This window comes from Fringilla coelebs (genome assembly GCF_963513975.1).
Source record: "Fringilla coelebs genome assembly, chromosome: 15".
Lineage (NCBI taxonomy): Eukaryota > Metazoa > Chordata > Aves > Passeriformes > Fringillidae > Fringilla > Fringilla coelebs.
This window is the reverse complement of record NC_140041.1, coordinates 18,834,598-18,850,954: the sequence shown is the minus strand read 5'-3', so window position 1 is coordinate 18,850,954 and position 16,357 is coordinate 18,834,598. Positions and strand designations below refer to the sequence as shown.

General features: G+C 46.8%; 1 protein-coding gene across 1 annotated transcript; it reads right to left on the bottom strand.

The window, feature by feature from the left end:
* Positions 1–418: 418 nt before the first annotated feature.
* STK32A (serine/threonine kinase 32A) lies at positions 419–15,710 on the bottom strand (the record flags this gene model as incomplete). Its single annotated transcript, XM_084216016.1, has 12 exons — positions 419–506; positions 750–814; positions 1,147–1,275; positions 2,219–2,344; positions 4,153–4,269; positions 6,081–6,178; positions 6,709–6,798; positions 8,715–8,752; positions 11,290–11,463; positions 12,342–12,493; positions 13,103–13,158; positions 15,659–15,710. The coding sequence occupies 12 exons, from the start codon at positions 15,708–15,710 to the stop codon at positions 419–421; spliced, it is 1,185 nt and encodes a 394-aa protein (XP_084072142.1).
* Positions 15,711–16,357: the final 647 nt, after the last annotated feature.

Here is a 16,357-nt window from a genome sequence, read left to right as displayed (position 1 = left end):
GCAGAGCCCTGTGGGCCCCTCTCAGCACAGCGCAGCCCAGCCTCCCAGCACGCTGCAGCTGCCTGCCTGGGGACACCAAGGGCTGTGGCACCTGCCAGCCAAGCCAAAGTAGTGGAAACTGTCTTACCCATTGTCTTGTGGTCCCATTCCTGCCCCAGGAAGGGCAAGATGATAGGATCTGAGTCTAACCAACCGTGGCAAATTGCAAGGCAGCCCCCACAGCCTCTCCCCCCATGCTCAGCACCCTCTGGCTGTGGGGGATGAGCTGAGGGAGTGGTGCCCCAGCTCTCCTCTGTGCCCTGGGCTGCTGGCAGGGTCCCAGGAGCAGAGGACGAGTCCGTGGCCTGACACTGTGAAGGTGCACGGGTGGGTGAGCCCCAGTCCCATGAGGAGGCCCCCGGCAGGAGCTGAGCTGTTCTCAGAGGTTGTTGCTCTGATTGTCCTCCCTGTGTGGGCCTCCACCTTTTGTCATGGTCTCTTGGATGCTGTCACGGTGGGGTCTTACCCTTGGGGATAGAAAAGGATGATTGAGCTGTGAGGAAAAGCTCAGGCAGTGCCAAGACCCCATAGGAGTACAGCTGCCTTGGAGCTCCCCACTGCCTGGTGTGAGCTGCCCCTCACTGCACAGCTCCTCCAGCCCTGAGTGCCCCAAGCTCCTCCAACACCCCCCCTGCTCTGGGCCCCCAAAAACTGTCAAAGGCTTTGGCAAAGGCCAGTGCCTCTTCTGCTGCCTCTGGATCAAAACTTACTTTTCTCTGTTGAAAACAATGAAGTCCCTCTGGAGCATTTCCAGGTGCTTCTGGAGGTGGCTGGCCTTTCATATTGGAGTGGAGAAATAAAAGATACAGGGAATAAATTCACAGTTTACACAGAAAAACATTGCAAGGACGGTTTCAATAACACGTGGCAATATGTTTAGGCAGAGCACCTTTAGCCCTGGAGGGGCGAGAATGGCATTAAGGCTCTCTTGCAGTAAAGTAGTGCACACACATTCTGCTCTTCACCACAGGGAAGATGGGAAGAGTTTTAGGAATAAAGTTGGTCACAATGGGAAAAAAAAAATTCTGTTCAGTTTACTGTGGTCTTGCTAGGTGGCAGTCATTGAAAAATGAAAGGCCTACTGTGCTTGTACCTGTTTGCTCTCACCTGGGATGAATTGCTTTTGCTTGTGTCTTTCTCCTTCTTAGCCAAGCGCTTTTTTTTTTTGTGGAGAGGTTTGGATTCCAGGATCATTTCTTCCAGTTCAAAGGTTGGGTCACAGTTTAGTCTGCCTTTCTGGAGGGGAGAGAGAAGTGGCCTTAAGTGATCAGAGCCTGTCTTAAGGAGCGTCTTATAACCTGGACTGCATCTGGGAGCTGAATTTTGTAAAAAAAAATACCCTAATTATATTTGCACATGCAGCCAAGAGCACTGGCTATGCTCTTGATGTACTTTATCAGTCCCTTCAGCTATGGACCATATTCAAGGTGTCACAGTGGCTCCTTTTGTGCTCCTGCTTCTACTCTGCCCTTTGGCTGCTTTGGAGTGGCAATGAGGATGAGGACAGTCTGTGCCTTTTTGAGAGCAGCACAACAGCCCAGTGGAACTGGTCTTCAAGCAATACAGAATCATACCCACCACAGAGACACCCAGCAACAAGGGCGGATATGCAATTAACAAATATTCATAGTTTAGCCCAACCTCTGCTGAAAATCAGTAGGAGTAGTTGGACTATTCTTCATAAGGGCTATGTTACTTATGTGCTGCTTAAATTCAATTTTAAAAGGCCCATAAATACAACTCTAGTGTATGTGCTATTTACTGTTAACAATGTGCTTGTTGGGGAAGCATTGCAGGAGAAAACAATTCCCATAAGATGGTGGGTGACCTCCAGGCTGCTGCTGAGTCCGTCCTGGTGCACTAGGTGTTTGCATTGCTCAGAGCATGGGTCAGCACGAGAGGGCTCACAGGCACTATCCATCCCACACAGATGCACAGCCCAGTGGGCTGTAACACCAGTTCTGCACCCAGAAATTCCAGGAACTTTACAAACAGGGCATATCAGTTTTGGGGCACCCACACTATAGTCTCCCTCCATTACTCTTTGCTACACACTCCGGGAAGAGACAGCTCTGCCTGGGTCTCTCTTTTCCCCTTGTGACACCTGATGCTTTAGTGGAAATCTGTCAGAATGTCCCAGTGCTGGGTGTGAGGAGCCTTTACATTCAAATGGCCTTACCATGGGAATGAATTCTGGCAGTATTCTTTTCCGTAGAACAGCATCCCAGTTCACATCAGACAGGTATGGGAAGGACTGGATGTCCTTCAGCTGAGAAAAACGTTTCTCGGGGTTCAGCTCGAGCAACTGCAGCAAGAGTTAAAGGGAAGAGATGAGACTGTCCCCCAGGGCACACATTCTGTGGAGCACGGCTGAGGACACATGGTGCCAGAGACACTGCATCAATGCTGGCATTTGGACCAGTGCCTCTCCTGCTCTGGCTCAGAGTCCCTTCACCAGGGTATGCAACAGGCTCACAAGCTCTGCCTCTGCTTTTTCCCATTTTTACAAATGACTTTTATCCCCACTGTAGGAGCAGGCAATGAGGCAATACAATGGCATTAAACAATTTGTCCAATGTTAAAAATAAGCATTTGTTTGGAATGGGGAGTTCCGCTCAGGCGTATGTGTTCTGCTTTTCATACTGGATCAGTAAAACATCCTATTTTCTCACTCTAATAAAGTAATATTCTTATTTCAGTGTGAAAGTATGCCCTCACACTGCTCTTTTTCATAATTTTTTAACAATCTTGTAGGGATTACTTGTGTGGAAGGAAACGGTTGAAGTGGTCTCTGTTCAAGGATTATATATTGCATAAACTCCTGACACCTTGCACTCCTAAAACTCAGCAGGAAAACCAGATGATCCAAACGCTTTGGGGAATTTACGGACAAGGTGACCTGCACAGCCCTGCCCATGCTGGAGTGCAGCCAGGCACAAGCAGCGTCCCCAGAGCCCAGCTCCCTCTGCAGAGCTCTGGGCTCCAGCCCAGCGCCAGCGCTGCGGCTCCGCAGGACAAACGTCTGCCTGGGCCAGCAACAAATGCAGAAATCCACAGGGCATGGCTGAGCCAGAAAGGAACCACAGCTGATCTCATATATAATACATATGGCTGTTAAACCAGATGCAAAGGAGCACTGGGAAATTTAAATAATTGCGACATTGTATTATTTATTCACAAGGGAGCCTCCATGACTTGCGGCTTGCTGTGGTCCAGGAAGAAACTGCCAGCATAGCAACACACAGGACATCTGCAGCAAATATTCCTGTATTACTGTTAGACTTAGTTAAATACTGGCTTCATTGAATTTTCAGCAAATGAAGATATTCTGCAATTTTCTTCCTGGAAAATACACCATGATGCTGTGCCGGCAAAGAATTGACAGACTTTTTGTTAAAATGTTTGATAGTCTATTTCATTAGAAATTACAGAATGCATATATATATTATTTGGAACAAAAACCTGTTGAAAGCTACATGAAGTACTACTTCATTGCCCACACTTATTTGAAATTAAAAAAATATTTACATACTTCCTTAAAATTTGCTGCCAGTGCTGCTATGCTTTGCTGCCACTGTTAAGCCCTAGTCTTGTTTATTGAAGCTATGGCTTCATTTTAAATGGGATTTCAGCTCCAAAATTATTCCAGTAATGATTTTGAAGCAATTTTTATAACAGCTATATTGAAAAAAAAATTGCAGTGGTGCATAAACAACACGGCATCAAAAGATTTCAACGGTGTCAGCACTTCTTGCAAATATTTCCATTACTGGAAAAAAATGTTTCTTGAGGATTAAAAAAATGTGATCCTTGGACTAAATTTATTGACACACATATCAATATCTGCTTCTAAGTCAGTTAATTCCAGAGTTCAAAGTTATAGAGGAACCTCTGGAAGCCAAGGCTGCCCATGTCCTTAGAGAAGCTGCAGCAGCAGCTGCCACCACTGCCCGCCCGGAGCACAGCGCTGCTCGCTGCCATCGGCTCCGTGCGGCTGACACTTGTCACACAGGGAGCTCTGGAGGTCACTGACCTGGCCCTGACCATTTGCAAGCAGTTCCCACCGTGCAGGGCCGCGAGTGGCAGGAGCACTGGGCACTGCCACCCCCTCACCTTCCTGATCAGCCCCACCATGTCCGGGCTCCACGCCGCCGGGTACGTCACTGCAGCTGTCCGGAACACGCGAGCGATTTCATTCGTGGAAGTGTTGGACCGAATGTGGTATGGCCTCTGTGGAAAACACCACAAGACAAGCATGAATTTATCTGCTTTTCAGACTTCTTGAGGAATCTGGTTAGAGCGCAGAAGCTTCATACAGTCTCACTGTCCAGTCCCCAGCCTCCCGTGGGACATCTCTCCCTGTGTGACCACGGCTCAGTCAAAAACCCAAAATGTCAGCGAGAACTACACTAATAACTGGGCATTTAACACCAGGACAGGCAGGAACAAACCCCAGAAGTCAGAGTTATCAGCCAGTGGGAATTTGCTTGGTCTTTGCAGTCTTTTTATCTTGCAAGGCTGTGACACATAGTGCTGTGGTTAGACCACTCCTGATACTCTTTGTAAAACATTTTTCATTCATGGTGGGGACAATGCCAGTGAAAAGAAGACAAATATCCCCCAACAATAAAATCAGCTCAGAAAAGGATGTCCCAGGAAGGGTCATCATCCTCAGGTGGGCATCAGGACTCAGGGTGTCAGTCCCTTTTGCCCCGTGGCCGCTGTCATGTCCCTGGGACAGGTGAGCCACTGCAGAGGAGTTCACGGCACAGCGGAGCACCAGGGACTCCTCCTGCACCCACATGCAGTGCACAGCCAGTGAGTGACACGTGCAGTGTGGAGTGCAGGTGAAGTCACCTCCCTGTTTATTTTCCATCTACAATTCTGCCAATTTATCTGGAGAGAGAACTTAAAACGGCAGAGTGTTTTCATGACAAAAGTTTTGATTCACAGATTTTTTGCCTTATTTTGGGGGGAAGAAGGCAGGAGTGTATTAAAAGTACATTTAAAGAATAGTATCCATAAATAGTGAGATCAGATCAGGTGCAGTGTGCTTGACACGTGCCAATACTAGATGGACCTCAAGGCCCCCTTCCCTTCCCCCATGTGGCAGCCACCCAGGTGCCACCATCTCGCCATGGCTGTGCCATCAAGTATGAGCACAGGACAGCATTGCTGCTCCTGCCTTTACAAACAGTGCCATTGAGTCAAAAACCAACGTGATGCACAGTCCTGCCATTCATTTAGCATTATGGGTGGAAAACTCATATTATGTTAAGATGTTTACGGAGGGTACATTGCTTCAGTTACCCAACAGGTCAGGCAGCCACATCTCCTCAATGTCTGCTAAACTGATCTCTCACAAGTGAGACACTCAAATTCAAATGAAAAAATCTGTTCATCAAAATGTCTCCTGCAAAGACTGATGATAAGAGATTTTAAAAGCCGTGTTTTGCATACTCATATGGAAAAACCTTCTGACTCTCACAAGATCTTAAATGATCCTCTTTAAATTACATACTTTTGTTTAGAATAATGTAATATTTACAGTTTTGTCCCACTTTTTTACACAACACTTTCAAAACACTCATGTATGTCTTTATCTACAAAGCTCCCAACCTTGCCCAAGTCAGCAGCAGCGCCCTGATGGCACAGGCAGGGATTGGGTTTTTCCCATAATTTGCTCCAACTGCTCAGTCTTGTTACAACAGCAATAAGGTTTTTTTTAAAGTTTTATTTTTCCTTGGAGGATAGAAGCTCCAAGTAAAGGATATTGCACCCCAGACTTCAGGAGCTGTTGCTTGTTTGCCTCAGCTGCACAGGGAACAGCCACCAGATGCTGTTCTGTATCGCAGCAGCTTCTCTGAGCTCTTAACCATGATCACAAGAACCCTGGTGAAGGTGTGATCTCTGCTTCCTCTGCTGTAATAAGTCCTAAAGTTTGAATTCAGCTTGGCCATCTCATCTCTGCTGTGAAGCATTAACCCTCCCAACAGCACGTCCAAGGGCAGAGCAAGCCAGGCCATGAGCCCCACACATACCCGAGTTCTGAGCAGCTCATAGGCAGTGACTCCCAGGGACCACCAGTCCACGGCAAAGGAGTAGCTGGTGGGTTTTGTGGAGCTAAACATTTCAGGTGCTGTGAAATACAGGGGGAAAAAAATTGCCTTGCTGCAATCCTAAGTGGAAATGAGCAACACAGAACCCCTGACCCCTGCCCTTCCCGTGCTGCCGTGCTCCTGCACCAGGGCCACCCAGCAGCCCCGCAGCCCCCTCCACATGAAACTCTCTGTGCTTCTCTGCCCCAAAGCCCAAAAAGAACAAATTCCTTTTACTGACACAGGAGCTGCCTACCATTCACAGTGCTCCAGAATAAGCACATTCACTCAACTTAGGCATAAGGTGGCCCAAGTGCCTCTTTACCTCCCCCCTGAAGCAGGACGCACACGTTCCCCAGCTGCACTGAGGCATTTCTAGGGAGAGACTCCTGTCCCCACCCTGCATCCCCTCTCCAGGGTGCTCCTCACTTCAAACTCTATGTTTTGATGTGGATCAGGAAGAAAAGAGTCCCAGCTCTAACCAAAACTGTCTTCACCTGGCCCACCACAGCAGTCCACCCAAGCCCACACAATGGAGATTCCGGAATATGCAACTGCCACTGGTTCTCACCCATGTAGGGCTTGGTGCCAGCGATGGTGGTGACAGGGCTGTCCTTGGTCAGCAAGGTGGCAATATTGAAATCAGTGATGTGCACGTGTCCTGAAAGACAGAGGTCAACATGTAACAGGCGTGGCTTTAATTTCACACAAGAAATAGCTTTGGATCAGAAACAAAAAGTAAAATACTCAATGAAAAGGAGTTTCCGGGTAAAAAAATCTGGTGGGAGAACTGATAGAAAATATTTCAGCTTGCAGGCTGCTTGCAGATGTTTCTTGTTTCAAATATCCCCTTATTTTCTCTTTGGGGAAGCAGAAAATACAAGAGTTCTCCAAAAAGTAATTTAACAATGATTGTTTTGAGTCTTCCTATATTTTAGGATCAGTCTGGGAAAAAAAAAATAACTCTGTGTGTGTCCAAAGCTTTCTTAGCCTTTCTAAGTTTGTTGGAAGACAAACCTTTGCTGTCATGGATGAAGAAAAGGAATACTACAAGTCACAGACAAAAGGACACTGGAGCCAAGGGTATGTCCCCAGAAAAAACACTTTGAAACCTCTGCAAGAGAGAGTTAAAAAAATCACAGTGAGCAGAAAATAGACTCAAAATTCATCCTGAATTGCAGCATCATTATAACAGTTAGTAGGTTGTGTCTTCCTTGGCTGAATGCAGCTGCAGAGATGAGCAGAACCTTTTCCTCTTTTTTTTCCCTCTTCAGGGAGTGCTGACCTGCATTCCCATGGCCACGGTGATTCCAGCTCCTCTCAGGAAGCTGTGTCACCCCAGTCTGAGCAGCACAGAGTTCTGGGAGGATGGTGATGGGTCACCAAAGCACCCAGCAGCGAGGACTGACCAAAAGAGTCCCACATGAGATGGCAGTGCCAGCGCCCAGCACGGCAGGGAGGACAGGGCTCTCCAGAGGCTGTGCGGGGGCAACAGCTGGAGAGAGACGGAGCAGGGCAGGACAGGGGCTCCAGCACCTGGAGACAAAGCACTCTGCTGCCAGCTCCTAAATAAATAATCGACCAGTGCTCTGAAATTAGAGGTCATGCAAACAGATCGAGTCTGGGCTCGGTGCTGCCAGGCAACCTTGGTCACACACCCTGTCACAGAGCCGGGCAGTGCCTCCCTCGGGAGCCGCAGCTTCTCTGCTACAGCCTCTGAAGTCACAACAAATGCAGGGAATGCCTCCTCCCTGCACTGACTTTTCAAGCACCTTGCTCTAGCTGCTAATGAAGATTTCTCACAACAATACAGTTACTTGGATTAAAAAAAAATGACCTAAGAAAATATTTCTCTAATGAGTTACAAACTAATAAATATCAGACAACTCTTCACTGCGAGATCTTTGCCAAGGAAAAAATGTGGCTGAAGAGCCATGCAAGAATATAGTCAAGAGTTTTGGCCATAGAAAAACTGATAGCAACATTTGTAACATACCTAGCCTCTAATCCTCTTCAGAGCTCCCCCCCTATGCCAAATGTGCAAGAAAAAAGAAAATACATGACCAAAGCTTATCCATTGCACCATAATTAATTCTGTTGTGCACAAACCCTGCAGTGACACAAGCACTGCCCTTTAAATGATGCATTTTGAGGAAGTTTTAAACAAGAACCAAGAAAATGTTAAAATCAGGTGTGCTGGGCTACTGACCCCAAGGAGCACCAAACATATGGTCCCTGACAGTGTCTTGTAGGGACACCATCAAGTCACTGAGCCAAAGGAGGTGTTGGCTAAAACACCAAGGCAACCCCAGAAACACCACTGCATCACAGGGTGCCCAGTGCCCTGAAGGTACAAGACAATGCCACTCAAAAAGCAAGAGACAGCAAGGGGAGCACAAAAGGATGGGATGATCCTGCTCCCAGCTGGGCTGAGCAGGAGAGCCCAACGCCAAAGGATGGCAGCAGCAAGAACCAAGAGTGCAGCTTGCCTCCTGTCTGCTGCTAAGCATTTATATACATATACAGTCTCCAACTGCTGCTATACATTTGCATGACCACAGAGCACCTGGCACTTACCATGCTCATCCAGTAAAATGTTGTCAGGCTTGATATCTCTGAGAAACAAAGCAGAGGAGGAGAGACAGCCATTAGCCTGGAGAAGTGACAGGAAGCACGGCTGCTGGCACCCCAGGAGAGCAGGCTCTGGGACCCTGTCAGACACACTGCACCCTCAGAGCCTGGGGCTTCCCAGCTCTGATGTTCCCCCCTGATTCGGGGGTAGGAGGGTGACCAACCAAGCAGCGCCAGCAGCAGTGGGTATGCTGCCAGGCTGCAGGGCTCTGGAGAGCAGCACTCAGCTAAGTCCACCCACAGTTAAGTTAGAGAGTCTTTCTGTTGTTTTCCTCCTGTTACTTTTCAATCTATGTCAATACTGTATGAAAAGGGGTCCCCAGTACAAATGAAAGTATTTTAACATCTTTGTTCTAGATATAAACGGGTTACCCACACGTTTTATTCCTAAGTAAAAGGACCCCAAAAAATAATACCTATAGCAGTGCTGTAAGGAAACACTTTAAGAGAAGGGAGAAAATGTACACCTGATACTCTGATACAGCCACGGTGTCCACCTGAATGACTTTACAAGCCATTACCTGGCTTTAATGAGCTCATTACACCAGTCCCCATTGAGCACCTGGCCAGCTGATGCCCCAGAGAAAAGGCCCCAGCCAGGAGGCAGCAGGTGCAGTGACCCTCTGCCAGCTGGTGCTTCCCACCAGGCACAGGAGTTCCAAGTGAAGAAATGAACAGGCTTAGGACTTTATCTTTAAAAATTCTATCATTAGGATACAGCTTGAGTTCTCCAAGCCACCTGGGATCAAAGCCCCACAATATATCTAATTGTCATCTAATAGCTTACAGTTTTCTGGCATCTTGTTACCCAAACAACTTCCAGTGGGTTATAAACCCTGGTTCCCTTCCTGGTGCCATCCCAAGATACAGGTGACTATAGGGACAGGCATCATTAGCAGAGCACAGGGCAGTGTCAGGTAAGTAGCTGATTTTTCCCCCTAGCACAGTGGAACTGTTTCCTTTTATTTTCTTTCCAATTTCTAGTGTGGCTGTTTCTGACCTCCCTCAGTCTGGCACACAGCCTCTGAAATTACACCAGCACAGTAAGATCATTCTCAGGCTGCAAACAAATACCGGAGATAGTTCTTGTTATTGCTCATTTGCGTATTTCTTTTTTATAAGCTGGTTATATAATTTCCTAACCTAAAAGATATTAATACTTCCCATTCTTTTACATCTAGATGGGAAATAAGAGTTTGGTGTCTCTGCACGCTTTTGTTCAGCCAAACAAAACGATTGCTTCCCTGTTTCCTGATGTTCCAAATTACAGCTGTTGCAGTGTAATTGCCTCAGCCAAATCACTTTATCAATCAAGTACTATCCCGCTGGGTTACAGTGTTAATTAAACAACTTGCATTACAGTGTTAATTAAATAACTTGCAAATTTTACAGCCTGCCATACATATTTTGTTGCACTTGATTTGCCTTGAACACATGCAGCTGTGTGAAAAGCACACTGCAGCCTCGCCTGCAGTTTCTTCCACTCCTATTCACATTGGGGCAAAGATCCATGCCCGTAAAGCACAAAAGAAGCAGTGTGAAAGAGGAGACCCTGAGGAGGTGGGAGCTGTCCCTGGGTCTGGCTCCCCCTGCAGCAGAGCAGAACTGCTCCGAGCTCTCGTGGCTGCAGGGACAGGCAAGGGGTCATTCTGCCCTCACACCCTGGACATGGCAGCTGGACACTGGGGACAGGACAGGCACTCACCCTCACCAGCTCCTCATCAGTGTGTGCCTTCCCCACTAACTACCAGGACCATTTCGATTTTACACTTTCCATGCTTAATTCTTACACTGCTCCTCTGGAGTGGTATTTCTAAATGAAGTGACCTTCTCCCTGCAATTACTGACCCTCACAGGCCCTCTCTGATCATCCTCCCTGACAGCAGCTAACTTGGCTAAACTCTTGGGCCTCTGAGCTTGGCGCTGCCCATGGCAGCAGCAGAAGAGCCGTGTGTCTACCCATCCACAGCCAAACCCTGCTTCCCAGCCAGGGGAAACCTCTGCCTCCTCTGCTATTCTGCAGGTCTTCATGGGTATGGGGAGAGCTCAGGCACTTTTTTTCACTGGCCATGAGAAATTTCAGTAGCCAAAAATAAACTCTCTGCACTTCTAAAAAGGGATTTACCTCATACAGGGAAAAGTTGTGTTTGGGCCCAGTCCTTGTATTTTGGTGCAATACACAGGGGGGAAATGGGAGACACCTTCAAGCATGAACACAGGAGTTCTGAGCACTGACACCTACTCTCCCTGGATGAGGATGGACATTAATGAGTTACAGCTGATTAAAACCTATCAGAGACAAATTTTCGCAGGATCAGCAGGCAATCAAATATGCTATTTCACAGCTACCCCAGAGGGACAAATCAGATGGTCTCTGCTGAATATTGAAATACTTTTGTGGGGGAAGCCTTGTGTTTCACATAAAAGAAAATGCACATGGGAGAATACGTTGTTTATCACTTAAACTTCTATTTGTTGTTTCACATCAAGGAGTAACAAGCCTGCCTGTGGCCTGGCTGACCTGTGGATGATGTGCCTGCTCTGCAAGTAGTCAAGGGCCAGCACCAGCTCACAGATGAAGAGTTTCACTGTTCCCTCTTGGAACCGCACATTTTGTTGGAGGTGGTAGCGCAGGTCCCCTCCAAGCAGCAGGTCAACCACCATGAACATATCCTCTTCATCCTGGAATGAGTACCTAAAGCAGCACACACATGGTTCAGGGACAGTAGCATTGAAAAATGACAGGTAATAAAGGAACATGTGGTACCTCTGGGAATACTCATCATTTCTTGGGATTTTTCACTCCAAATTTCACAACTGTAATCTGAGTGCAGTTCAGTGAACTCTTGGTATTTTGCTGCTGTTGCCATTTAGAGTGGTTCTTATTGGGGTATGAATGGTAAAGGTGCAGCTACAGCTCCCATAAAATATCTCCAAACTTGTCTTTCCTACTTGAACACAAAGCTCCAGGCAAAGCTCACTCAGCAGCTGAAAGCTGAGCAGTGTGTGTCTATCTAGAGATCTGTACAGAGCAAACCATCCAAGTGTCCCTGCTGCAGTTCTTGCCACGCCATCCCTGGCTTCAGGACGCCTTTAGCATTCCTGGGTAAATGTAATTACCCACAACCCTAGAGGAATACTGAAACTACAGGATATTGGAGGCTTTATCATGCAATATGTGAGCTCACACCCCTTGGAACGTTACTGGTGTTCTCATAAAATTAAGAAAAAAGAAATGTCGAGGGACAGCCAGCAAAGAGCCCTGCCTGGCCATCAATCCCACACTGCCAGAAGTTGCTGGTGATAACAAAGAGCTCCTTTAAATACAGGTGGGGTTATGATGATAGCCAATACCTGCCTGAGGGATACTGCAAAAGGACACATGAAAACTGTCTTGTGCTGAGGGGACGATGGAGATAACTGCTTAACTAAACAGGATTACCCTGAAACAAGAGCCCGAGTCAGTGGAACACACCAGTTGCTCCCAAGACAGGCTTGAAGCAGATGAGGAGGGTCTGATCTCAAAAATGTCTGTAATTGACTCAACCAGTGAGCCAAGGCACCACCTCTTACCATAAATTAACCAAGAAAGGGTGTTCCAGGCCCTGCATAATCTGCAGCTCCTTGAAAACATTTCTCACTTCATTTCGCTCCACACACTTCTGTTTGTTCATGTATTTCATGGCATACATCTTCTTGGTGTCAGTCTTTTGCACCACGCAGACCTAAGAGAGCAATCAGGGGATAAAACAGAGATGATTTGTCAGCAAATTTGGGCAGGTAAAACCCAGTGACACGAGTGTTTTCCAGCGCTGACCCTGCCAGGGCACAACTCCATCCACCAATGCTGCAACACTGACACTGCCTGGGAATTTCTTGGGAATTTCACCCAAAGAGAAATTTTTGGGGGAAGATAAGAGGAAGGAATTTATCATCACAACATGGGAGACAGGGAAACACAGAGAAGTCAACATTTTATTTAATGCCATTCACTAACCATCATGTCCGTTCCTCCCACACTTGTTACTGCTGGGAAGAGCCCCCTTCACCACAGAACTACAGGCCAAGCACTGGGACCAGCACCTGAGAAGTGTTACTCAGTTCACAGGTAATCTTGGGCCTTGTTTAAGGGATACTGGGCTTTGATTTGTGCCTACAGAATGGATAAGGATTTGGGCTCTGATTCCTTTCTGATTACCAGGAATTGAAGGTCAAGGCTCACTGATAGTGCATGGGCTTTGGTTCTGTACTCTCATCGGAGCCTCCAACTCATCTATTTCCACCCAGTTACATCTCCAGCTGCCCACATGGTGATTAGTTTCCAAAACACTCACTTTTCCAAAGCTGCCCTTCCCAATAGCTCGCAAAATCTCAAAATGGTCAAAGGTAACTGCAAGAAAGAAGAACATTTCAATATTAAATGGCTGAGCAAACATTTGATGATGTTATGTTATTTCTACTTTTTATCCCTATGACCTTTTGCCCTTCAGGGACAAAACTCATGCTCAGCTCAAAATTCACCAGCTTAGACAAACTGGTTCAAGAGATGCAAAGAAAGGTAATGCAATTGCCATAAAGAAGCAACTGGTGTATAATCATGAAACATTCTTTTGTAAACCGGGGTCATGTTTCTAAACTGAGGTTTAAGGAACAATGTTTAGATAAAAAATGCTGACAGAACCAGCCATAAAAACATTCTTAGCAAATAGCAGTCAACACTCCTGAAGTCCCCAGGCTCCTCATCCCCAGGCAAAGTCAATGCTTGGAGGCTCAGGTTCCCTCATCCCTGTTGCTCACCCCAGTATAGTCAGCACAGCACCTCATGGTGTGTTACAGCTCATCTTCCTTTTCTCACTGTTATTTCCCCAATTTTCATTATATTCATTATATTCCCTCCCTCCCTCTCTCTTCCTCTGCTCTGCAGCTTCAGGAAAACTCTGCCACACGACTGGGAACAACCATGCCAGTCCCTCCCCACCAGGGAGCAGGATGTGACACGGAGCCAGGCAGCGGAACAGTGACACAGCTGATGCTCTGCTTGGTCCAAGGGTGATTTAACCACAGCAGCTGCTGGTGGGCTGGAGAGGATGCTGGCAAAGGCCCACAGACTGATGTGCATCCTTCTCAACCCACCACTGTCCTCACCTTCTACCTATTTCTTCTTTATCTTGCAGCAAACTCGACCAGCTGGGGGGAACATCTGGCTGCCATTCCCTGGGACACTTCCCACACCCTTCTGCCCAGCAGCAGCACAAACAAAATCTGGCTTCTTGTACAGTCTCATCTTGCCTACACTGGGAATCAGATCACCTTGTAGCCTTGAATCTTCTGTCTGATTATTATATTTTCATTTCACTTGCTTGTCATCCACAACTGTCTGCTCAGAGGAAATGCTGAGAGAAAAATAATCCTGTCACCCTACTTCAGCTGAGGGTAAACAGAGCCCTTCAAGAAGTTCAAACAGAAATTGTCGTGCTACAGAAAATAGTGAAATTATAGCAACAGCAATTTGGAAAAATATGCAAGAATTGTAAGGACTGGCACTGGAGCACCTACACAACTCTTGCTGTTCCGCTGGCCCTCATGGGTCCCAGAGGAAAACTCTCCCTGTGGCACAGCTGCAGAGATGGGATTGGTGCCCACCACCTGCTGCCTGCTGGGGAACCTGCCCGTGCCATGGAGCAGTGTGCTGTTTCCTACTGTAGCTTGAAGCTCTTAATTAACTATAATTTTAATTGAATTCAGAATGAGGACAAGATTGTGACATCTAAGGCAATATAGCCTCTGGTTACCAATTTGCAAGATAATGGAAAATTCCCTAGGGGACATCTCTGTTTCAGCTGGGTTCTCTCCCCTCAGTAGTATATTAAAACACGACTTATTAGAGAAAAAAAAGCAGTACCACTTTTTAAATTTGTGCAAGGCCATGGAAACAGAACTGCACTAGTCTGCACACTGTGTCAGCACGCAAGAGTGGCCCCACGCCCACTGAAACCTAGCAAACTGACAGCAAACCATCCAACACGGTCAGGACACAGTCTTTCCTGGCATTCTGTTTCTCAGTCACAGAAGCTGGTGCTGTATGAACGCTGAACTAAGAGAGAGACCCAGCAGAGACCAGCCAGTCCCAGGAAAATCCCACAGCCAGAGCACACCACCCTGAGGAAGGTGGTCAGGAACAGAACTTCTCCTTAACCCAAGCAAGCATAAGTGGTTGCTTATGAGAAATGTCAATACTGAGCGTTTAGATGCAGCAGGAACAAAATCTTCAGGAAAGCTTCAGAGCACAGATTTTTTTTTTTTTTTTTTTGCACTACAAAAATGGAAAAAATATGAAAACCAAAGAAAAACTGTAAGCAGTTGCATTAATAGTTTGGAAACTGAAACTGGTTTTGCTAAGCAGCTGCACACTGGCAGTGGTACCACACATCAGCTGACGGGGTATCCAGCTCTTCATACGTTTTACGTTTATTACTATATATTTGTATTTATCCACATATGCATATTGTTGTTGTACCTAGGTGAAAGCCCATATGGCAGTCAGCAAGCTGGCTCATGCAACAGCAAATATATTTATGGAGCAATCTTTTAATGACTGTCTCTGCAATCTTGGCAGCATAGGGACCCTGGCCTCCAATACTGCTCCCAGAGTAGTTTTCCAGCTCCTTTTCTGTTGTCATCATATTTCAAAAGTCTCATACATTCTCAGTGATTTCTCATGGACAGCTCCTCACAGCACTGACTCTTTCTTCACAGCTAACAACTCCACAGCCCTCTGCTGACCTGGGACACCCAGGAGTTTGCAGCCTCAGCACAGGTACTGGCACCCTCACAGTCAGTCTGCACTGGAGAACTCTGCAGCCCCAGACAACAACAGGAAAAGTTCTTACCATCCTCATTCCCATCAAAGGGTGGTGACTTGCTGGAGGTGCTTGCCCCCATGGTGTGCTCAGCCCGGGCTCAGCACTCTCCACTCCTCTGGGTTCTGCTCCCACACTCGAAGCCTCTGGTTCAGATCTGCTGTGGGTCAGTCCTGCCAGGCCTTGGCAATGTCCTGCTGACACGTCCTGCAGAAGGCAGGAAGCAAAAGTTCATCATTTACAGCTTGCAAATGTCTCACTAGAGGTTCTCTGCTCTGAGGACAAGACTGACTGTCAGGGAAAAGCACATTGCAATGGAGCTCATTAGAGAAACCAGTAACACCACAACCTTGTAACTCAGAGCAGGACTGCTGCCCACTGCAGGAAGGGTAGGAACAGACCAGCAGACGCAAAGATCCAAGGATCTGGCTCCTGTTTTCTCTATCATCCAGCATGTATTTTGTAGCTTCAGGGGTGACTAATTGTTGTAAGACCAATATCCAAAATAAATGGACACACTGACTTGGCTAGATAAAACCAAAGGGCAGTTTTGACTACTGAGGTCATGTGGAAGGGTAAAAGCTATAGAAGAAGAAATTCAATCTTTTGACTTAAGCAGTTACACAAGTCTTTCATTTGGGAAAAAAATCGTACCATTCTGGTACTTCAAACGAAAAGATTCCATGTAAAATCAAGGTATAGTTTCCACTTAGGTTCTTCAGATTTTTT